Genomic DNA, 21,608 nt, shown 5'->3' on the forward strand with positions numbered 1-21,608 from the left:
TGACCCTCCTGCACCCCACCCGCTGCTGCCGGGGCGCACACCTGTAGAAGCAGCACAGCAGTGGTACCCGGACCAAGCGCAGGCTGCAACAGACGTGTGAGCTGTGAGTCGCGGAAGGGTATGTGGGACCGGCGGGCACGCAAAGCAGCCATCACGCCTCCCAGCGCCAGCAGTGAGCGGTTGATAGTCTGGGCCTCCCGCAGACGCTGGGCACTGTTGGGATCTCCTCGCTGCGTGCCAGTAGCCCCCGCCTTCCAAGCACGCTCAGATCCCGCCAGGTCCACCAGGTGCAGCGTGCCTGCAAAGGTGAGCGAGCCCGACATGAAGGGAAGCCAGGCTTCAGGCACACTGGAAACCCTGCAAAAGCTCAGGCATTGCAGTGTTTGCTACCTGCAGTGCCTGGGGCGCTCGGTGGAGAAGCTGCACACAGCGTCAGTGTAACGAGGGCATGGGATCGGGAGCTGCGTGGGTTCATGGAAGTGGCAGCAGTGGCCCGGTTACTTCTCCCCAGGCTCAACATCTGTTGGGAGCAATGAGGCGCGGCTGGTACACAGTCCCCAATCCCAGATGGGAGCAAAAGGAAGGGCCTTAGAGGGCATCTTTACCTGGTGCAAAGTCTCCAGGTTGGGCACGTCCCAGTGGGTGAGGCCAGCTACTTGGATTCCCCCCTGTCCTGCTGGGCCCTGCCTCACAGCTAGGCGCTCTGGAGGTCCTGGGGCCAGGAGGTCCCTGGGGAGACCAGGAGAGTTTGGTTCCAGGATTCTAAGGGTAGCAGGAGACTTAGGCCAGGGCAAATAGTAGCCAACCACCCCTTCAGCACAGCCCTGACCTGACTGCCTCATTGTAGATCTCCACCATGCTGAGGGTCACACGGTGCTGCCCTCCAGTCCCCATTTCCCTGAACAGTGACTGCAGCGCCCTGGGAGCTATGCCTGGGTCCTCAGGTGGGCCCTGAAGGTGGTGTGGAATACCCCATTGGGCTCACATTCAAGCCTCTAAGGCCTCCCCCCACCCCCAGGTGTGAGCTCCACCCCACCTCCATGCTGTATGTCTTTCCAGTCCCAGTCTGGCCATAGGTGAAGATGCAGACACTGTATCCTTGGAGGCAGGACAGCACAGCTGGTTCCAGCTCTCCAAAGACCTTAATGAAAGAGAGGTGGAAAAAGTGTCCTGAGCCCTTTCCAAGGTCTCTGTTTAGGACCTTGAAAGGTGGAAAGCACAGTGAAAAGTTTGAATAGAACACAATTCGCTAGAGAGACGCCTCCAGGGGAGCACAGGGGGCTGCCCAGAAGATACCTTCTGCCTCCCTAGAAAAGGTGGTATTTGCAATAATGGGTGAGGCAAAGAAGGAAAGAGACGTGACAAAAAGGGAACAGCCTGTGCAAATAATGTGGAGTCCTGATGACCATTTAGGTGGTCCTGCGGAGCAGTGGTCAAGGGTCCAGGTGCTGGAGCTTGACTTCCTGATCCCAATCCTAGATGTGATTGGAAGCAAATTACTCATTCTTTGTGGCTCTTCTGTGTTGTTTCTCTCTATGGCACCTGTCTTGAGGCTTAGTGGGCAGTGTCCAGGCGGTCCAGAGCAGCACTTGGCACACAAAGTTGAGAAGGATGAGACCAGAAAAGGCTCTGGGGGTATGGAGGGTAGTAGCCAGCCAGGACTACTGGAACCTTGGCCCTGAGGGGAGCAAAGAGGTGACTGAGGGGCAGATGGGTAGACATAATAGTTGCTTTCATTTTTTGCTTTGTTTTTGTAGTATTGGGGATTGAACCCAGGAGTTCTCTACCAGAGAGCTGAGCTACATCTCAGCTCTTATTATTTTTCATTCTGAGATAAGGTCTCACTAAGTTGTCCAAGTTGACCTTAAACTTGAAAATCCTCCTGCCTCACCCTCCTGAGTAGCTGGTATTACAGATGTGCACCACCATGACCAACAAAGAGTGGCCTTTTGAGCAATGACATAACCAACTTTCACTATAGAAGGTTGCTGGTAACTGGGTGGTTGTCACCTCTGCTTAAAGTCTTGGCTAATGGCCATGAAGCCATAATCTAAAATTGCCAGTAAGGGGGATAAGCGTCCACGATTGGACAAAGGAGGCACGGCAGGTGGTGGTGCAGAAATAAGAGACACAGGTGAGGTTCTTGATCACAGTGCAATGACCCTATCAGGCCAGCAGGCGACCTGGGTGTGCATCACTGCCAGCCCTGTCCCTTACCTAACCCTCTCCCAGCTCCGAGCCTCCATTTCAGTTATAGAAGCTCCAGGAGCAAAGTTTATATGTAGATGGAAACTGTGTATTAGAAAAGTGATGGCAGGCTGGGACTTGAGCTCTGCTTTTCTACTAGTGTCTGGCAGAAGAAAAAAAAAAGAGGAGAAAAAATGGGATCTGAGCAAGGGAGTCGGGAAGTGCTGGGGCTGCTCACCCATGGCCCCCAACCTGCATTAGAGCCACAAAGTAAGGAGGGCTAATGCAATCCCAGCTGGGAAGAGCCTGGACCCCTGGAAGGAGCAGTAATCTCTCATGGAAGCCTTAGAGGAGGCATCACTTGTGGGTCATGGCACTGTTCCTACCTGTGGCACCCAGCTGTACTCTGTGGCCAGTTCTACATGAGCAGTAACTGTAAACCTCAGATAGGTTCATTTTCCTTAGTGTCCAGCTGGGCTGCCACTCCCCAACCCTCCTGATGCTCCCTTCCCTTTTAGGCTAAAACTGATTCACCCTCCCTTCTATAGGTGGACAGACTGGAAGGGGAAAGGAGCTTTTTCTGGACTCTGGGAGACTCTGAGGAAGGGTCAGAATAGGTGCAAGGGTGGCTGTCACCTCCTCCTGGCTGGCATCTGGAGAGAAGACCCAGTCCAGGTGGAAACGACGCTGGCGCCCTCGATAGCAGGTGGTGACTGTGCCCCCTGGTCCAGCCTCCACACTCACCAGGCCGCAGGGTGTACCTGGCCTCAGCCGACATAGCACCCGAATATTCCCTGCAGTGGGGATTAGGTCAGCAGATTGCCTTTTCACCACTGAGGCATAAAAAGCTTCCACTCTCTCCAGCCTGCCCTCCCTGCCGCTCTGCTCCCCAAGTTTGCCATACCCTTAAGCTCCAGCAGCCGCCCTGGGCATCCAGTTGGGGGCCCCTGTTGCCCCTCAGGGAGCTGAGTCCCAGCCCCTCCAGCTGACAATGCCCCCAGGGCCCAGGATACCTGAGGGAACATGGATTTGAGGATGACAAAGACAGGTGTCCCAGAGTCTCCAAGCAGAGTGGAATGCTGGGAGCAATAAAGAGCCCTTGTAGCCCCCAGCTGTAGTGATTCACAACTTTCAGTGGCTCTGGTACCTGGGGACATCCTTTGGTTGACCTGACAAGGACATCATATCTATCCTTCTAGGCTTCTCAGCAACTGTCAGTTTGCACAGGATAGACATGAGATCATAAGTCACAAATAAGGTCTTCTAGTCTAAGAGCCTACAACTGACCCCCAAATATGAGCATTCCTTAGAGCCAGGAAGCTCTAGAAATAATAGGAACTCCCCTGGAAGAACAGTGAACAGGCTACCCAGACAGACAGATGGTGTGAAGAGAAGAGGGTTCCTGACCTGGCCCTGGGCCTCACTCAGCGAACCCTGACAGCTCTGGGTAAAGGTGCTGACCAGTCCTCTGAGGTCACCACAGCCCTGGCGCAGGCTGGCCATCCGGGTCCGGAGTCCTGAAGTGGGAAAATAGTTGAGAGGGAAAGCCCAGAACCCAGGGCCTTCCATGAGCCACGTGCTCCCAAACCTTACCTGCCAGTTGCCCATGCACCTGTTGTAGTTCCCGTCTGCAGTTCTGCTCCGTCTCCTGCTGAAGCTGCTGAAGGGCCCCTCGAAGGCCCTGCAGCTGCACCTCCTGCACCCCCAGCTGCCCCACCGAACCCCACCCCTGTCACTAAGGAAACAGGCACTTACCAGGCCCTGTCCCAGATGCCCCCTTCCCAGTGTCCCAGCCCTCCTTGTCCCTGGGCCCCGAGCCCACCTGGACTCGTAAGGCTTCTGTAGTGTCCTGGGCCTCCTGAAGCCGGCCCTGGAGCTCCAACAGTGCCTCTGCCTCCTCCTGCAGGAATTGGGAGCCAGGTAGGCCATCAAGTCAGGTGTGAACTCAGGGAGAGGCATTCCATGATCCATTTCACAGATGGAAAAACAAGTCAAGAGTGGCAGGCACAGACAAACCCATGCCTCCCAACTCCAGGCAGAACTCCTTTCCCTAGTCCCTCTACTTTCCTAGAACTGGTCACTCAGAGAATTATGAAGTGGGGGTTCTCCCAGGTGCATCAGCCTCCCTGATGGGCTTGCTCTGCATAGACCACCCCAGGACCTGCCTGTTAAGACAACCCCCTGATAAAGCCCACTGCTTCAGCAAACTCAAAGACCTAAGGAGGCTTGGGCACTGTTGCTGATGCCAGGTGTATACAAAGAGGAGCAACAAAGAAGCAGGATACCTGTGGGGCTCTGGTGGGGGGACCTGGGCCCCAATGCAGCAGGAGGTCCCGAGTGAGGCTCAGGCTCTGTTTCAGGGCCTCATTCTCCAGTGTGAGATGCTGAACCCTTTTCTCTGAGTCTGTTGCCCCCTGGCAGAGATAGTTGCACTTAGGAACCATATGAAAGTCCTGCAACCTCTTGCCCTCTCCCAGCCCCTGCTCCAACAGCCTCACCACTCCCAGGCGCAGTCTGCCCAGCTCCTCCTCCTGTTGCTCCAGCTGTTGCCTCAGTTCTTCCAGCTGCAGAAGAGTGGGATGAAACTCCTTTTTTGTGTCTCACCCCCTCCAGTCCCTGCTGCTTCTGGGCCCCTCACCTGTCCAAGGATGAGCTGTTCCAGCCTCTGCCAAGCCCTCTGCTCCTCCTCCAATTGAGGCAACTGTTGCCCCTGGGCCTCACCCCTTGGCACCTCCCCTTGGATGGGGGTAGGCTGGTAAGGGCTGTCTTCTTGAGAAAGGGCTCCTGGAGAGGGGCGAGCTCAGTTAGTACTGAGGTGGCCTGAATTCTGGGAAGCAAAGCTGGGCTAGGGATCCCAGATTGCACGCCTCCTAGATTCTAATGGGATTCCCTTCCTCTACAGAAGATACCCTTTACAAACCATCTGGAATTGGGGGTTGCACGTTGGAGGCTGGATGAGTCCCCTGGAGCAGGACCTGCCTCCCCCTGGGGCTCCGAATCCATGCCAGAAGAGCCAAGAGCTGACTGGTCACTGTCAACAGTGGAGGAACCTCCCCAGGCTGTGAGGAGATAAAAATCAGAGCAAGAAACCTGGAATGGTGGCCCACATCTGTAACCCAAGATACTGGGTAGGCTGAGGCAGAATGGCAAGTTTGAAGCTCACCTCAGCAGTTTAGCAAGACCCTGTCTCAAAACAAACAAACAAACAAAAAGCAGGGATGTAGCTAATCCATGGAGAGTCCTAGATTCAGTCCCCTGGACCAAGGAAAGCAGATTAAGAGCAGAGATGGAATGGAGCAGGACTGTGGGAGTCACAAGGGCTAAAGAAAGAGAAGTGATTGCTGGAGAGCTCCTCTGCCCTGCTCACCTTGCCCAACTCAGGATTCCCGCAGCTCTCTTCTGCCCCCAAGTGGACCGAGAGGAACTCAGCAAGGCGCATAAGCGCCTCTTCCAGGGACACCTCGGCTGGGCGGTCCTCTGCTCCCCCTTCAGGCCCATCCTCAGACTCGGAGCTGCCCGCTAGGCCAGGTAGTAGAAGGAGGAGGCATTTCAAGTCATCGTTGGAGACTGGACCTTTTTTCCCTCCCAATGAGGTCACGGCATCCCTCCCTCTGTCAGACCACGAGGATCCCTCCAGGACCCCGAGGCGCTCCGGCCTGCACTTACCGGCCAGGCCTGTCAGCTCGGTCCACAGTTCTGGCGAAAGCTGGTCGGGGCGACGGCGACCCCTGGGCTTGCAGTGGACTCTCTAGGAAGGGAGCAGAGGGCGTCCCTGAGGAGGAGGCAGGCAGCCTGTGGGGCTCCTTCCCTCCCGGAACTGGGCCAGAATGGTTAGGGCCGAGATCCAAGCTCCCAATGCCCGGACCAAGAGAAGGGTCCTCTGCACCGCCGCGTCCCTCAGGGCCAGCGTCCTGAGGATGTAAGCTGGGCAGGCCTACCACTACCCCATCTCCTGGTGGGGGGCGACCGGCGCTGCAGGCCCACACTGCTCACCTGGGCGGGGTCCCCAGGGTCGGTGGTCGCCGTAGCACCTCCATCCCTGCGGAATAGGCTGTAGAAAATGTAGATGAGAAGCGAGTAGAAGGCGTACATGGGCGCGCGGGGCGGCAGAGGACCCCGCTACGCGCCGCCCCGCGTCCCGTGTCCCCGCGCCTGGACTCCGTACTCGCCCGCCGCAATGCCCATGCGCATGCTCGCGGCGGCCGCCCCCACGGCCCAGCTCCCGCGCGCGGAACGCTCCGGCTGAGGGGCGGGCGTGTGGTCGGGGGTTCTCTGAAACAGGCGTTCCTGCTACCGCACCTCGCAAGGTCCGTCCGCTCACGGCTCCGCCGCTCGCCGCCCAGTTCTTAATTCGCTGACGGTCAGTATTGAGAACGCCCACGGCAGCCTCACCTCTTTTTGGAGTCCCTCCCGTCCTCCGCGAAGACCCCTACCACTCGTTTGTTACTAAGCACTCCGCGTCCAGGTGTGCCACCTCCCCACCCCTTGCAGCCCGCCCTCTCTCGAAGCCCCGCCCCTCGGAGCCCAGGCTCCGTTTGCAGCCCCGCCCCACCTCCACAGCCCCGCCCTACCCCCAAAGCCCCGCCTAGATCCCTCCGCTAGGCGAGCTCCTTCCAAATGCCAGCGCCCACAAACTAGCCCAGGCCGAGCTCCTAAAGCTGGTGCCGACCTCGCGCCTTCGAGTCCTCCTAGAGCCTTCGACCGTCCCCCTCAGGCCCCGCCCCGGCCTCTCTAGCCTCGACTCCTCTCGCTGGTGGCGGCGCTCGGCCGCGCTCGGCCCCGCTCGCCTAGGCCTCCGGAGGCCACCCGAGGCGGCGGGGCCGACCGCTGTGGACCTGCCAGGGCCTCTGGCTCGCCGCCGTCAAGAACTGCGAACGGCTGGCGGCCCACAGGTCTGCGCCGTGGATCCTTCCGGGCCGGGTGTCGAGGACGGCGCTTCCTTGAGCGCTGGGACAGGCCCAGGCCGCCACAAGGGCCTGCGTGCCCCGTCGCTCGGTCTCCTCCGCGTCCTGCACCTACTTGAGCTCACGCTCGCCCTGCCCAGCTCCCGAGTTTTGTTCCCGCTTTTTCCAGTCTAATTAGTCTTTTAGCACAGGTGTTTCCAGTGGCCTTGGGACTCTGACTCTTAGAACTGTACCTATTCTATCATCTAGTCATGGGACCCTGGAACCTGGGGTTCCCGCAGAGCTGCCGTTAGGGCTCCAGGTCCCTGACTTCTGTTACTCCACTCCAGGTTAAAACTCTCTTTCCTGTCTCCTCAAACTCATTACTGCCCAAGTGCCATGGCCCCCAAGCCCGGGAGTGAGTGGAGCACAGTCCTGTCCCACCTGGTGCTGGGAATGGTGTCTCTTCATGGAGCGGTGAGTTCTGCGCAGGTAAGTAACCCCACTCCCACACGCTAAAATCCTAGTTTGCTGCACCAGAGAGAGGGTGATGGGAGGCGAAGGTGGGACCAGGTCTCTATGAGAAGCCCAAACCTTTTCCTGTTTAAAGGGGTCACCTACCCTCTTGTTTCCTTCACTAACAGTCAAGTCGAGGGGCTGCTGCAGGTTTCCTGCTCCAGGCTTTGGCTGCTGCCTCCATGCTGGTTCCAGGGCTGGGCACACATGAAGATTGTCTCGCTGGAGCCTGGGTGACCACAGTCATCGGCCTGCCCCTTCTGGCTTTCGACTTCCACTGGGTGAACGGGGACCGCTCCTCTGCTAACCTACTCCTGGGCGGAGGCATGGTGCTGGCAGTGGCTGGTGATCACCTTGGCCCTGAAGGCTGCTCTGTGGCTGGTCAGGCAGTACTGCTGGTGGTCGCAGTGACCATCCTCATTGTGGCTATTTTCACAGCCAACACTTATGGGATGTGGGGGGGTGCGATGCTAGGTGTAGCAGGCCTCCTGAGCCGACTGGAGGAGGAGAGGCTGCTGCTGCTGCCAAAGGAGGATGTCTGTCGCTGGGCCCTGGCTGCAGGCAATTGGGCCTACTGCCGGGCCCTGCACATACAGCGCCTGCAGTGGGAATGACAGTTGCACACAGTAAGGCTGAGCTTCTCCCTTGGCTACCACCTCCCTTTCCACCAGCCTGCTCCTGGAGCTTCCTCCCCTAGAATAGGCTTTCCCTCCTCCTACAGTGGGCTTGCTGCAGATTGACTTATTAGGAATGGAGCTTAGGTGCTATCTCTTCTCCAGTCACTGTAGGAACTTGCCTAGACCAGAATGAAAGGGCCAGGGTCCCAGGCATTTTGGGGGCCTCCTTCTGGGAAGGACATAGTTGTGGGTTCAGAGAGACTTGATCTCCAATAAACCTTAGGAATTCTACAGGAATATGAAATTTGCCAATTCTTGAGAGGGACTGAGGGGCCTTTGGTGAGCTTCCTGAAGCCTCCAGGGCATCAGCTGTTTTCCCTGAACAAAGGGAGGGGATGTGCTGGAACATGCCTGGGCCTCATTCAGTCTGGCCTGCCTTGAAAATATAGCCCCAGAGCCCTTGCTCTCCTTTGACATAGTACATAGTAGATTCTGGATATTGTTGCCCAGCCTGGCAGGTGGCCCTCTGGGGCAATGACCTTCACGGGCTGATGGCTGGGTTAGTAAGGGCAAGGGAGGGCTGGCTGTACCGCCGCGATTGGCAGAAATGCATCTTCCTTCCCTGGGCTGACTCAATGACTACCTGTTTGCCTTCCAGTCGGTGCGAGCAAAATCCTATTCCCTAAGACCTTCACTTTCCTCTGTGGACCCTTCTTCAGCCTCCAACTCCAGGATAGGAAACCGGGTTGAACAGAGCAGGGGGTTAGAGGTCCCAAGTGTGCCCCCTCTCCCGGGCAGTACCCATGTGTCCAGCAGAAGCATATCCTATGCCGCACATGACGGGTGGTCGGCCGGGCTCTTTTAAAGTTGGTGTCCTTCCACTCGGGAGAGCCAGGCCACATTCAACCCCGAGTGTTGGGACACGACGGCGAAGGGAGACCCCCGACCCCGCTGACTCGCCGCGTATAGGGGCCGTCCTTTCGCCCCTAGGCGGGATTCCTCACCTCAGGTGCGCGCCCCTCCACAGGTCGTCCGGGCTCCGCCCCTCATGCCCACCTTCTACCGGAGGCGGGCCTCACGCGCTTCGTGCCCCCATTGGCTCTGAGCGCCGTGCCGTCTAGTTCCAGGCGGCGGTCCCATTGGCCCCGCGTGGAGCCCACGTGATGGGGAGGACGAGGGGGCGGTGGCGCGGGGGGGCGCGCAGGGAAAACAAAGATGGCGGACGCGCCGGGGTCGGTGGCCGCGGCGGCTGCGGGGCGACGCGCGGGCCGGGCCCACTGAGGCGGCGGCGCGGAGAGTAGGCTGTGGGGTCGCGGCGGCGGCAAGAGGCCGGCGGGGGCGCGCGGCGCCCCTAACTTCCAGCCGGCGAGCGCGCCGGCACCCGCCCGTCGGGCCGGCCGGCCGCAATGTCCGGCGCCGAGGAGGCCGGCGGGGGCGGCCCGGCCGCAGGGCCCGCGGGCTCCGTGCCGGCCGGGGTCGGGGCCGGGCCCGGGGCGGCCGCGGGACCGGCGGCGGCGGCGCTGGGCGAGGCGGCGGGGCCCGGGCTCCCGGACGAGGCGGGCCTGGCCGGCGCCCGGCAGCTGCAGGAGGCAGCCGGCGACCCCGACGCGCCGCCCAAGAAGCGGCTGCGGGCGGCCGAGGCGGCCGAGGCGGCGGCGGCGGCGGCGGCGGCGGGCAGCGGGAAGCTGGAGGAACGGCTCTACTCGGTGCTGTGCTGCACCGTGTGCCTGGACCTGCCCAAGGCCTCCGTGTACCAGGTAGGGCCGCCGGCCCTGCCCGGCGCCGCGTCTCCTCGAGCCGGGCCCGGAGGCCCGGGGCCCGGGGCCGGCAGCTGGGACCCTCTCCGGTCCTCACCTCCGCCTTCTGCGCCCGCGGGACCCTGGAGCCTGTCCCGAAACTCCTCGTTTTCTCTCTCCTCTCCTTGCTCCGAACCCCCTTTTTCCGTGTTCCGACCCTCTGTCAGTTTCAGTTTTCTCTTTCTTGTTTAGATCCTGCCTCTCCTCTTCCACGTTCCTTCAAGGTTCTCTTCTTGATACCTTCCGCTCCCCTCTAGCTGACCCCGAGGAGAGCTAGAGACAGGTGCCTACACTCCCTGCCCACTCTTGGCGCTGCTCCTCACTCCCAGGCTTTCTGGGCACACAGGCCCCTTTACTTGAGGGAGATCCTCTGTTCTGGCAGCCACACCCCCAAGCGTGTCCGTCCATTTCTGAACTCGTATATATTTTCTTTTCTGTTCTCCAGAGCCCTGTCAAATTCTTTCTGAAAAACAGGAAGAAGGGAGGGGACCGCCTTTTGTCCCTCCCCCAGCCCTCCTGCTCTGGTCTGGAGGAACCCCTGCAACAAGCCAGCTACAAGACTGGCAGTCAGGGTACTTTCTCCAGATCAAGCCGGAGTTTCCCACCCCAGTCCTCCTCATCCATTCCAGGCCTGGTTTCCTTGGTCTCCCATTCACCATCTGAGGAAGATCCAGTGCAGTGGCTGGACTCAGGATCCTTGCCACCTCAGGGCTGCTTGATGGGTACCTGGTCCAGGTAGATCCAGAATGTCCCCTCCTGGTTACAGAGCAGACTTATGGTTTAGGCCCAGAGTCAGTGGGCAGTATCTGTCTGCCTTCTCCTGATTGTCCCACCTTGGCCCCAGCCCCTTTGAGAAACAACGTGGGTTCCCTGTCAATTATTTTGTACTTACAGAAGCTGGAAATGGCTGGTGGGTCCTTGCTTCTGTTTAGACTGGGTCCTGTGTGAGGGGGCCACCTATGTAGGAAACAGGATAGGGCTAGTTTGGGTTGCTATTTCCCTAGCCTCTGGGTCTCTCAGTCCTTTCTGCTCTGACCAGAGGTTGCTTGGGAGGACCCCAGTGTCCTGGATGGGGCAATCACCTTCATGCGTGTCAGGCCAGGGTCAGCTGGGGGAGAATCTTCCACAGTGCTGGTCCCAGCACCAGCATTTACCCCTCTCCTTGGGGACCATCTGGACCCCTTTAACCCCTAGCCCATTTTTCCTTGCCTATAGCCTCCTGGTCCCCTCTGCTGGAAGAGCTTTTCCTCTCCTTGGCCTTGAGTGAAGCCAAGTCAGTAGTGGGGAGATCCCAGGGAAGTCAGGGGTATCCTTGTCTCCCTTCCTGTGAATGGTCTGGAGCTGGACTTGGCATGATGACAGGCCACCCAGTACTGGCTTCTAGTGCACACAGCTCTGCTTGTAGCCAGACAAGCTGGTGACCAGGCCTCTGAGCCTGGCTGGTTCAAACTAGCCTGCACTCCACTCTGTTCAGCGTAAGCTCTGGCCTGGGCAGCTAGAGGCAGGGCAGCTGAGCAGATCTAACAGCATGAAGTCCAGGGTTGCCCTGCCTAGTGCCCTGCCAGGTTGAGGCTGCCCCGTGGCTTCCCTGAGAGCAGACAAGCTGAGCATGGGGAGCCAAGGTTACTGACACTAAGTTGTGGGCTCTGCCACAAGCCTCTATCCCACCTTCATTCTTCCCAGGTGACACTCAGAGCAAGAGTTTCTCTCTCATCTCTAGAAGCTGGGAGAAGGAACTAGAATATATAGTTGTAGAAGAGCCTTTGGGCCCTGTAATGGAACTTTGGCTGCTTATGGACTTGCTGTGTGAAATGGGGAGGGGGCCAGGGAAAAGAAGGAAGCTTTCCTATTGCCTCTGAATGCCACTGGGGACACTTCCCATGGTGGTTCCCTGCCATGTACAGTGACTCTGGAGGCTAATTATTGCTGTCCCCACCAAGTCATTGTGGGTCAGGACAGACCAGGCTCTTGCCTGGTCTTTCCAAAGGTTCTAGGCACAGATGGAGTGGGCATGCCCCTAGTCAGGGCCTACTGCTGACCACTATCTTGGCTTGGCCGCTTCATCTTTTGCTAGCCTTCATTGATGACCCACATTGATTGGCTGTCTATCGTGAACCAGTCTTTGCCTTCTTGCTCTCTGCTCCTCAGGCAACATTTCCCCCCCTGCTGCTGGGGGTTGGACCTGAGGGCACTTTACTACTGAGTTACAGCCTCGGCCCTTTACCAAAAAAAACAATTTGTTTTGTTTTGTTTTGTTTTGTTTTGTTTTGTTTTTAATTTTTGAAACAGGTTCTCACTAAGTTATCAAGGCTGGTCTTGAACTTGTGATCCTCCTGCCTCAGACATCCAAGTTACCAGAATTACAGGTGTGCACTATCATGCTTGGGTCCTACTGGCAACATTTTGCCTGATCCCAGCAGAATTCATGGCTGGGAATGGGCCTCTGCCATGCCTAGTGTCCTGAGGGCTGGCTCAGGCACTCTGCTCTGACATGAGGAGAAGAGGTGGCGGTGGCCATGCTGAGCCCTGTGTGTTGTATCTCACTCTGGGTTATGTGGTTGGCTGGTTACATGGCAACTTTAGAATATATTACCTGGCAGCCAGGCACCATTTGTGGTGCTAAGGAAGCTTTGGGTATTGGCAGAAACAGCCATGAGCCTCACGCATGTGTTCATCTACCTGGTTCAAAACTGAGTCCTTGGACCCACTGGACCCATGGGCCAGACACATACACCAACATGTCTCAGGTTGGGCAGTTTGTTAAGGCCCTCAAGCAAATGGTTCTCACTGCTGTGGCCTATGTCATGTCGGGTTAAGGGCCACTGCAGGGATGGCCAATGCATGCTTTGATGTTCTGTGTGGGTGTTAGGTGTGTCCTGGGCAACTGGCCTGGCGAGGTGTGCAGCCACCTTCCTGAATCCTGGGCAAGGCCCTTCCAGGCAGGCATCAGGGCAGGCAAGAGTATGGCAGGAGGGCTGGAGGGGTAGCAGGAACACCCATTCAAGAGCTTAGGGGCAGGACAGGAAGCTTATGCTGACACCCTGCTCTGGATACAATCCTGGGCTCCAAGGGCAGTATGACCTGTTAGCACCTTTGCCTATGAAATAACTTCACCGAGGAAGACCCAGCCTTGGTGGTACCCAGGAAGTTACAACCACAGCCTCATTCCTGACCTCCCTATCCCAGCTCTCCTGGCACAACCCTTTATATAAGGCTCAACTTGGTTCTCCCTAAGGCAGACCCAGTCCCAGCCCTTTGTCTGGATGTCTGTGAGGCCCAAAGCCTGAGTCTTGACATCTGGAGGAAGACACCACTTGTCATTTCTACTCCTCATGAACTTTGAGGTATAAGAGTCAGTAGGTGATGGTCTTTTATCATGGGATGTGGTCCAGCCTCCATCTTGTGTGACCATGGCCTTCTGGCATGCCCCATTGTTGCTCTAGCAAACCTTGAGCTGCTCTCCATGTCACCCCTCACATCTACTCTTCTTTTGGCTTGTCTGAGGCAGTGCCCCATGTCAAGACATTCCCCACTCCCTGCCACAAAGGTGCCCATCCCTTCCTAGTGCCTGAATCCCTCTCAACCCTGAGGGAGGTTGGTATGTTCTGCTGCTATCCCACTCTAAGACCTTCTACCTCCATGCCAAGTCTCAGCTCTGGGGATTTGATTAACAGTCCTATCAATGAAAGGCCCAGAAAACAGGTACTGCTCCATCTCTTCCCACAGTCCCTCACCCCCTGAGAACATGTAGCAACTCAGGTTTCATCATTCACATGGCCCATGAGCTCAGATACCACTGATATTTTTTCCTTGAGACAGGAAAGAATTTTGAAAATAAGTCTGCTTAGGTGTCCAAAACCCAGGACTGAGCAAGGAGGGTTTCTGTAGTTTCTATAGGCTATGTTGTTCTTTTTGTGGTGATAGTTTATCAATATAAGTCATTTTATTATTTGTAGTATTGGGGATTGAATCTAGGGCTTTGCACATACTAGGCAAATGCTCAATCAGTGAGTCTTGTTCCCAGCCTTTTAAAATTTAATTTAATTTAGTTTTGAGGCAAGGTCTTACTAAGTTGCCCAAACTAGCCTTGAACTTGTTATCCTCCTGCCTCAGCCTCCTGAGTTGATGGCATTTCAGGCATGTGCCACTTTAAATTACTTTTAAGCAGCATTTGCTACTGAGAGCATTTCTAGGTGGGATGGGGGTGGGTTGCTGAGCCCCACCTGAATCTTGACATCAGGAGGGGAGGTCAGATTTCATCTGATTCAGTAATTCAGATCTAGCCTGAGTGGAAGCTTTAAGTCCTGCTCAGGCCCATGCTAAGGAGGTTAAGGAGGCTTGGATGAGTGTGGGATATGTCCCAAAGTGCCACTGTGGTTGTTAAAGCCTTGCCTACACTGGGAGGCTCTTGGGAGGAAGGAGGCACCTCCAACTGACTGAGCAGTGCTTTAGGGTTAGTGTCCAAGGGGAAATCCCTCAGCTATATTTTGGTATTGTGACCTCTGCAAAGGGCTGTGGGTCTCTGACCACTGGGCAGAAGGGTAGACTGTTCACATGGGTCTGGGTAGTGGAAAGAGTGGGTCTCCAGGGTTTGAAAGGATCATGTGGTGCAGGGTGGAAAGAGGTCCTAAAAAGCCAGCTGACCACAGAAATCTCATGGCCAACTGGAAGTCATGGGGCCCCATCTCTAGGACCTGCTTGTGGCCAGGCTTCTCTTTGGGCTGGGACAGGGCCACTCATTTGAACTCCCGGGTATACACAGGCTGAGCTGCCTGCAGTAAGGTGGAGAGAAGGGCTAGGTGCTGTCCTGGGGTGTACAGGCTATTTCTAGGTCTTCCTGGGCTCTGCTGTGGATAATAAGGGTGGTGTATGTTTTGAACCTGCTGTGGTCTGCTACCCACCCTTGCCACCAGTCACTTTAACCCTCTTACCTCCTTATAATCATCACCTTGTGCATGTGAGGAAACTAAGAAGAAAATTGATGAGGCTAAAGTCATGCTGCTGTTGACCTTGGTCTGGGGTCTGAGTCCAGAACTGTGGCTCCAAGCCAGCATCTGCCTTAGGAGGGACTGCTTGGGAGGCCCTGTAGTGTTGTTCTGGATTGCAGGTACAAGTCCTCCTGGCTGCTGTAGGAGGGCAATCTGACCTGCGTTCTGGAGGTACCTGGGCTCTTGGGTGCCTGACCCTACCATGTTGAGTGAGCATTGTGTGTAGTCATTGGGTGGGGCCCAGCTTGGGCACAAATCAAAGGGCCATGTGCAGTCTGGCCCACCCACTGCTGAAACTGTGTGGCTACCCTATGGCCAGGCCTATGTGTGTTCAGGAGGTTGACAGAAGACATTAGGGCATAGTGACCACCCTACTGTGGTCAGACTGGGAGTTTACCTGGAGAATGTCCCTTAGCTGGTGAGGGGCTGTGTGTGGGTGTGCTTGTCCAGTATGCCATAGAACATCTTCAGCTGAGTAGTTGTCAGGGGTGAAGGGGCAGTGACCCCAGAGCTTACAGATCCCCCAGGAGGCCCAGAGGGAGACTAAGGAGGGCAGGATTAATTACCACCTCTCCCATAGTGAGGAATCAACTACTTGTTTTGGGGTCTGTGGCCAGGGGTTGGTAGCAAGTGTGGTGCTGAGAAGTCATGGTGCTATGCTTGGCAGCCTTGATACCCACCTGGCAGGACCCAGGATAGTTGGGGTGCTTAAGGAGAGGCCCAGTGGGCCAGGATGGGGGCAAGTGGCCCCAGCCCTGCTTGGAAGTGCTGGGAAGACCAGGCTGTAGCCAGCAATACTGATGTCCTCTCCTCAGGCTGGTGGACCCTGGAGGCAGCTCTTAGCTGGGCCCAGAGCTTCATCCAAGGCCTAGGTAGCCTCAAAGCAGGGGACTCGTGCCAGTTCCTTATGGGCTTCCCTCTTGAGGGATGCCGCATGGTGCTACATGGCTGGCTCCCCTCCTAGGAGGCAACTTGAGGAATATGTGGCCATCCGATACTGTGCCATGTCCTGCCCTCCCTGGCAGTATCAGCAGCCCTTGGACCAGACAGTCCAAGCAGGTGGGGGCAAAGAGAGGCCCTGTGACCTGAGCCCTTGTGCTACCCACATTCCACACCCCACTGACTCCTGGGGCTGTACAAAGCAGCCTGGTTTTCCCACCAGGACTTGCCCTAACCCCCTCCTCAGCCAGCTTCTATGTCTGGACCTGCTGCTGCCTGGCCCCTGCTAGGTCCTCTCATCCAGGCTGCATCCAGCCAGTCACTCCTCACTCGCTGTAGTGTGTTTTAATTTCTAACCTAACTTAGAGCATGAGACTTGAATGCAGATGATGTGTGGTGTTTTTCTAGATGTGGTTTCTGTGGCAGTACTCTGTTGCCATCAGTCCTCAGCATGTAGGTTCCATCAGGCCTGGCCTGAGAGGTCCTGCTGAAGCAATAGAAAGATAGCAAGGATTCACTAAGGACCCCACCTGTATAGTGTGATCCCTGGCATAGCCAGGTGGCAGCTTATGAACATCCCTCTCCCCAGTGCACACTGTCTAGAAGCTGTAGTGTGATGGGCTTGGCATATGGGTGTCTCTCTGTCTCCCTCTGTGCTGCTGACATGGAACCAGTGCTTCTACTGGCTAGACAAGTGCTCTCCCACTGAGCTAGACCCCAGCACCTGGGCCTCCCCTCTCATACTGTGAGCCTCTTGAGGTCTTCCTACCCCAAGTCTTTAGATGGCACCGTGTGATGCTCAGAGGTATATGTTGAACAAGTGAGAGATGCAAGATGGGAATGATTGTGGCCAGCACTGTCCACATGAGCAAGGACCCCCCAGCAGGAGCGGTCTGGCTCTTGCTGACCCAGTTTACACCAACCCAACACAGCACCATGTTCGCTCGCAGCCCCCATTCCTACCTGCCTCCATCCTGGCTCATCCTGGCCTCCTGCCTGCTACAGCTCTATGTCATTCTGGTGATAGATAGCCCCAACAGGTAGCTCCTCTTTCTGGGCAATTGCAGCTGCTGGCTTTCACCTGTGCTCACTAGCAAGGGCTGGCATGAAGAACCAGGGTTTAGGTCACCCTGAGGGCCCTAGTCCCCACATGAGCAGCCTTTCAAGAAGGCACAGAGAGAGAGCCTGCTGCAGTGTGTGGGGAGCAGCTTCCACTCCCCAATGAGACAGCTGCTGGCTGAGGGCCTCTGCCTTGCCAGGCCAAGAACCAGATGTTCTTATAGGATAGGGCAAAGGAAAACTCCAGGTTCTAAGACCTGGGTTTGCCAAATCAGTCTCCACCAGTCAGGCTTGCTTCAGGGAAGAGGCGGAACCCCCATGACCTGATGGTGCCCCACAGAGCTCAAGCTGACTGAGTCCTGGCACCCCCTGGAGCAGCTGTTACATTTTCTAGACTCCAACATGAACTGGGGACTGGCGTATGCTCCCTCCTCTCCTCACCAGCTGGAGTCCCTTGGGACAACTGACCAAGCTGACGCTACGGGAAAGGGCGGGCACGTGTGTGCGCGCGTCCCGCAGGTCTGTGAGCTTCATCTCCCTTTCCTTCTTCACAGTGTACTAATGGTCACTTGATGTGCGCTGGCTGTTTTATCCACCTACTAGCAGATGCCCGGCTGAAGGAGGAGCAGGCCACATGCCCCAACTGTCGTTGTGAGATCAGTAAGAGCCTCTGCTGCCGGAACCTGGCTGTGGAGAAAGCCGTGAGCGAGCTGCCCTCAGAATGTGGCTTTTGCCTGCGCCAGTTTCCTCGTTCCATCCTGGAGAGGCACCAGAAAGAGGAATGCCAGGACAGGTAACCACTAAGGCTATGGGCTCCACCTCACATGTGGTGCCCAGGATGGGGCTGGAAGCCCACCCTGGTGCAGGCAAGTTCCCTCCCAGGACAGGCTAGTTTGTCCTTGTTGTCTGGGCCTTGGGTACCATATGCAACATAACAAACCTGTAGGCCCCAGGGTAGGGGGGCGCATGGGGCTTCCCATGGGACAGGGCAGTTCTGTGCCCATTTGCTATCTAGACATGACCCTGACCTTCAGGGTTCTTTGGCTGTGGGGTAGCCCCTCAGAAGGCCCAGGACAGTGTGGCCAGCTCAGGAACTCTAGAAGCTCTGCTCTACAACATGGGCCCAGTAGGTGGACAGGGCCACTCATCCAGTGGATCCCTAATACCAGGCCTCCTCTGTAATGATGTTGTGTGGGACCATGACAGTGGTCATTGGCTCCTTATTATGAAGAAACACCATAGCAGTGGGTATAAGAAGCATGCTGACTTATGGCTCTCTTACTCCCCCCTGCCCCCCACTCTCTGTTTCTGTCTTCTTCCCCTTCCCTCTTTCACTGTCTCCCTCCTCCCTCCTCCTTCTCCTCCTTCCTTCTCTCTCTCTCAAACACACACCACATGTGGGCATGCAGGTACAACTGTTCTCTGAGCCTGTCCTTGTGGCTGGGCTCAGGATTAAGTATGTCCTACTGGAAGAGATTTTTGACTGAGCAAAAGCTGCCTCTGGGGAATAGCTGGTCACAACCACCTGCTTCTGGCATAGATGTGACCTCTGTATTCACCTTCTCCCAGGGTGACCCAGTGCAAATATAAGCGCATCGGCTGCCCATGGCATGGCCCTTTCCATGAGCTGACAGTGCATGAAGCTGCATGTGCCCACCCCACCAAGACGGGCAATGAGTTGATGGAGATCCTAGATGAGATGGACCAGAGCCACCGCAAGGAAATGCAACTCTACAATAGCATCTTCAGCCTGCTCAGCTTTGAGAAGATTGGCTACACAGGTGAGGTGCCCCACTGCCCTCTGCATGCCACACGGGTATGAACTGGGGATGATGCTGGTGACCAGAAGCTGGGTATTGGGGACAGCAGGCTCTGTGCAGTGGGCACAGGCTGCGCCGGATGGCTAGGCTCTGGACAACCTCCAGGAGGACATCTCAGGGAAAAAAAGATAGGTCAGGTTGGAGACTAAGCAGAGGGAGGGGCCAACAGGGCCTAGGGCATACCTGCATGGCTCTCATAGTAGCCCCTGCCCCTGTCTTCCCCACCCTGGCCTACCATCCCAGCAAGCTGGTATCACTGTGTGGGGCTCCACTGCCTTGGGACAGGTGGGGTCTAACCAAGAAGTGGGGCGTGTGTTAGGGAAGCCTGGGAACTCAGGGCTGCCACTCAGAGCTGGAGCAAGAGGAGCCTCCATCAGGTCAGGCCCTGTCAGCAGACCTCACTGAAGCCACCACAGGCCTCCCAAGGCTGGTAAGAAGCTGTTCAGGGACAGGACTCCAGAGCAAACTGAGGGCACCCAGCTCAGGCTGTAGAACCAGGAATGGATGTCCACAGATGGGCAGACTGGACTGGGCCTAGGCCCACTGGATCTTGTGGCTCCTGGGCTACTGCTACCACCTTTGAACATTTCGGAAAGCAGGAGTCAGGCTGGAGCCTGGTTCAGAGGACAGCAAGAAGCACCTGCAGACAATGGGCCATTCAGGGAGACCCCATCCCTCTACTGCTCAGCAACACCAGGTGGCCAGGGCAACCATGCAGCCAGTCACACCATGCTGCCTAGACTGAGCTTGGCTGGGTATAGGCCTGAGCAGGCTCCACAGGCTGAGGGCCCAGGGGGCTACAGCAGCAGAAAGCCACAGCCGCTGGTTAAGAGCAGCCTCAGCTGATCGAACAGGCCTGTGGGGTCTGGGTGGGCAGGGGCATGTGGCTACATCAGTGGCCAGGTAGGAAGCCCCATCCATGCAGGAAGGACTGGTTGCCTGGGAACCCACACCTCCACAGAGGGACTTGCCAGCCACAGGCTGTGGGTACAAAAGAGGACTGCAAAAGCAGGTCTGCCCGCTGACTGACAGCCCCAGAGATGCCAGGCAGAGCCTGGTTGCAGCTGGACACCTGAGGACCTGGCGCTCCCCTCGGGCAGGACTGGGTGCCACTTACTCACCTGCCGGCTTTTCTGGCAGCTCTGTATCCGAACCAATAAAGTACACTTGTTCTCAGAACTGCATCCTGTCTGTGTGTCTGCTTACCCCGCCCCTGCTGGGACACCAGGGCTAGGGTGAGGAGGGTGGTCCATGGGTCAGCCACACCTGGGAGATGGCCTGACCTCCCATAGCCTTGGGTTCTACAGCTAATTGGTGTTTATATCCCCGGACCCCTGAAAGCTTGTGCGCCTCCATGTGCAATACTTGCATTTGACTTGCCTTGTGACAAGTAGAGCTCACTAGGTCCGGGTAAGTTGCCTTTCTCCCTGGCTGAGCCTGTCCTCAGCCTGGTCAGAGAAGGCGCCACCACCCAGCTCTGCCCAACACTAATGGCTGGCTGTTTCTGGCCCTGTCTGTCTCCACAGAAGTCCAGTTCCGACCATACCGCACAGATGACTTCATCACACGCCTGTACTATGAAACACCGCGGTTCACAGTGCTGAACCAGACATGGGTCCTGAAGGCTCGTGTGAATGACTCAGAGCGCAACCCCAACCTGTCTTGCAAGCGCACACTTTCCTTCCAGCTCCTCCTCAAGAGCAAGGTCACAGCACCCCTGGAGTGCTCCTTCCTGCTGCTCAAGGGCCCGTATGATGATGTGCGGATCAGTCCTGTCATCTACCACTTTGTCTTCACCAACGAGAGCAATGAGACGGACTATGTGCCTCTTCCCATCATCGACTCTGTGGAGTGCAACAAGCTGCTGGCTGCCAAGAACATCAACCTGCGGCTCTTCCTCTTCCAGATACAGAAGTAGGATGGGCCCAGGATGCCCAAGGAGCTGAGGGCCAAGGCTGGCGCCGCCATCCCATCCACCCCTGGCTTGGCAGCGGCTTCACATGACCATCTGATCATTTTAGCAAAAGAGAAGAACAGACAAAACCAAACACTGGGAAAGTCTGCATGCGTGTGCCACAGGGTCCCTGCCTCCAGCTCCCCCTCTTCCCGGCCTCCCCCTCCTGAGGGTGGCTGGAGGCTGGGCTGACCGCAGAGGAGACAGTGCTTTGGGCTACCCAGGCTCAGGGATGGGTGGTGAGGAGGGCAAGAACCAGCAGCCCTGCCCCTGCACCCATCCTCACAGTGAGGCAGCACTGCCTGCTCTGGTCCCGGGCCGGGCTCAGGGGCCCTCGCTGACTTCAGACGGCATATTTGATTGCAATTAAAAGGCAGCCTTGTTTCCTACTTTCTGTTTTGTTGGAGGGGAAGGAGTGGCTGTGAATGGACGGCGTGGGAGCTCTGGTATGGCTTGGGGGTTACTGTTATGGCACCTGTGTGTGCCCCCAAGAGAGACTTGGAGACATTGCTTCTCCCACAGTCTGTCACAGGTCTCTGGACTGAGGCCTAGACAGGGACAGCCATGAAGTGTCGCGCCCCCCCCCCCCCAGCTACCCGGCTACTTTAGGGAGGCAAGACTCCGCCACCAGAGCTCAGCAGAGGTTTTCGGAATGCAGGGTGAAATTCTGTCTCTTCCCAGGAAAAAATTAAACTCTTTACAGGCTCTTCTAAAAGTGATGCCGTTTTAGTGAGAGAGAGCTCATTCACTTCCTTTTAGCCTTGGGGCCCAGTGTCTTCAGGCTGCAAAGGAGGCAGGCCACTGGCTGTGAGCCTGGCTGGGTGAGGTCAGAGAGGGCCACCACCCCAA

At 56.9% G+C, this 21,608-nt stretch overlaps 3 protein-coding genes across 11 annotated transcripts in view; 2 read left to right on the plus strand and 1 right to left on the minus strand.

The window, feature by feature from the left end:
- Kifc2 (kinesin family member C2) overlaps window positions 1-7,833 on the minus strand; it is an 8,877-nt gene extending 1,044 nt beyond the window's left edge. Inside the window, exons 1-18 of one of the 7 annotated variants that reach the window (XM_078016458.1) lie at window positions 7,692-7,833; window positions 6,181-6,238; window positions 5,854-5,935; window positions 5,555-5,706; window positions 5,108-5,246; window positions 4,826-4,971; window positions 4,686-4,751; window positions 4,473-4,601; window positions 4,010-4,087; window positions 3,781-3,895; window positions 3,595-3,704; window positions 3,092-3,200; window positions 2,824-2,981; window positions 1,037-1,141; window positions 830-951; window positions 606-729; window positions 391-520; window positions 42-298 (exon numbers count right to left, since the gene is read on the minus strand). In XM_078016458.1, the coding sequence (XP_077872584.1) occupies window positions 42-298; window positions 391-520; window positions 606-729; window positions 830-951; window positions 1,037-1,141; window positions 2,824-2,981; window positions 3,092-3,200; window positions 3,595-3,704; window positions 3,781-3,895; window positions 4,010-4,087; window positions 4,473-4,601; window positions 4,686-4,751; window positions 4,826-4,971; window positions 5,108-5,246; window positions 5,555-5,626 (1,860 nt within the window). In that variant the 5' untranslated portion in view covers window positions 5,627-5,706; window positions 5,854-5,935; window positions 6,181-6,238; window positions 7,692-7,833. Of the gene's footprint in view, window positions 1-41; window positions 299-390; window positions 521-605; window positions 730-829; window positions 952-1,036; window positions 1,142-2,823; window positions 2,982-3,091; window positions 3,201-3,594; window positions 3,705-3,780; window positions 3,896-4,009; window positions 4,088-4,472; window positions 4,602-4,685; window positions 4,752-4,825; window positions 4,972-5,107; window positions 5,247-5,554; window positions 5,707-5,853; window positions 5,936-6,180; window positions 6,394-6,486; window positions 6,679-7,691 lie in introns of those variants that run through there. The other 6 variants (XM_078016457.1, XM_013356706.3, XM_040293457.2 and 3 more) reach the window with 6 other exon arrangements.
- Window positions 6,381-9,324, plus strand: Tmem276 (transmembrane protein 276). Of its 3 annotated transcripts, none has more exons than XM_078016463.1 (4): window positions 6,381-6,547; window positions 7,421-7,562; window positions 7,715-8,185; window positions 9,208-9,324. In XM_078016463.1, the coding sequence occupies exons 2-4, from the start codon at window positions 7,470-7,472 to the stop codon at window positions 9,322-9,324; spliced, it is 681 nt and encodes a 226-aa protein (XP_077872589.1). In that variant the 5' UTR covers window positions 6,381-6,547; window positions 7,421-7,469. The 3 variants fall into 3 exon arrangements, with proteins under 3 accessions (XP_077872589.1, XP_077872588.1, XP_077872590.1); XM_078016462.1 differs by lacking the exon at window positions 6,381-6,547 and adding an exon at window positions 6,753-7,079; XM_078016464.1 differs by lacking the exons at window positions 6,381-6,547; window positions 9,208-9,324 and having other exon boundaries at window positions 6,760-7,562; window positions 7,715-8,494.
- A 285-nt stretch (window positions 9,325-9,609) lies between these two features.
- On the plus strand, window positions 9,610-21,148 carry Zftraf1 (zinc finger TRAF-type and ring finger containing 1). The gene is made up of 4 exons (XM_078016461.1): window positions 9,610-9,960; window positions 17,540-17,778; window positions 18,555-18,766; window positions 20,332-21,148. The coding sequence occupies exons 1-4, from the start codon at window positions 9,610-9,612 to the stop codon at window positions 20,721-20,723; spliced, it is 1,194 nt and encodes a 397-aa protein (XP_077872587.1). The 3' UTR covers window positions 20,724-21,148.
- The last annotated feature ends 460 nt before the right edge of the window (window positions 21,149-21,608 follow it).

Source organism: Ictidomys tridecemlineatus, chromosome 7 (assembly GCF_052094955.1).
Source record: "Ictidomys tridecemlineatus isolate mIctTri1 chromosome 7, mIctTri1.hap1, whole genome shotgun sequence".
Lineage (NCBI taxonomy): Eukaryota > Metazoa > Chordata > Mammalia > Rodentia > Sciuridae > Ictidomys > Ictidomys tridecemlineatus.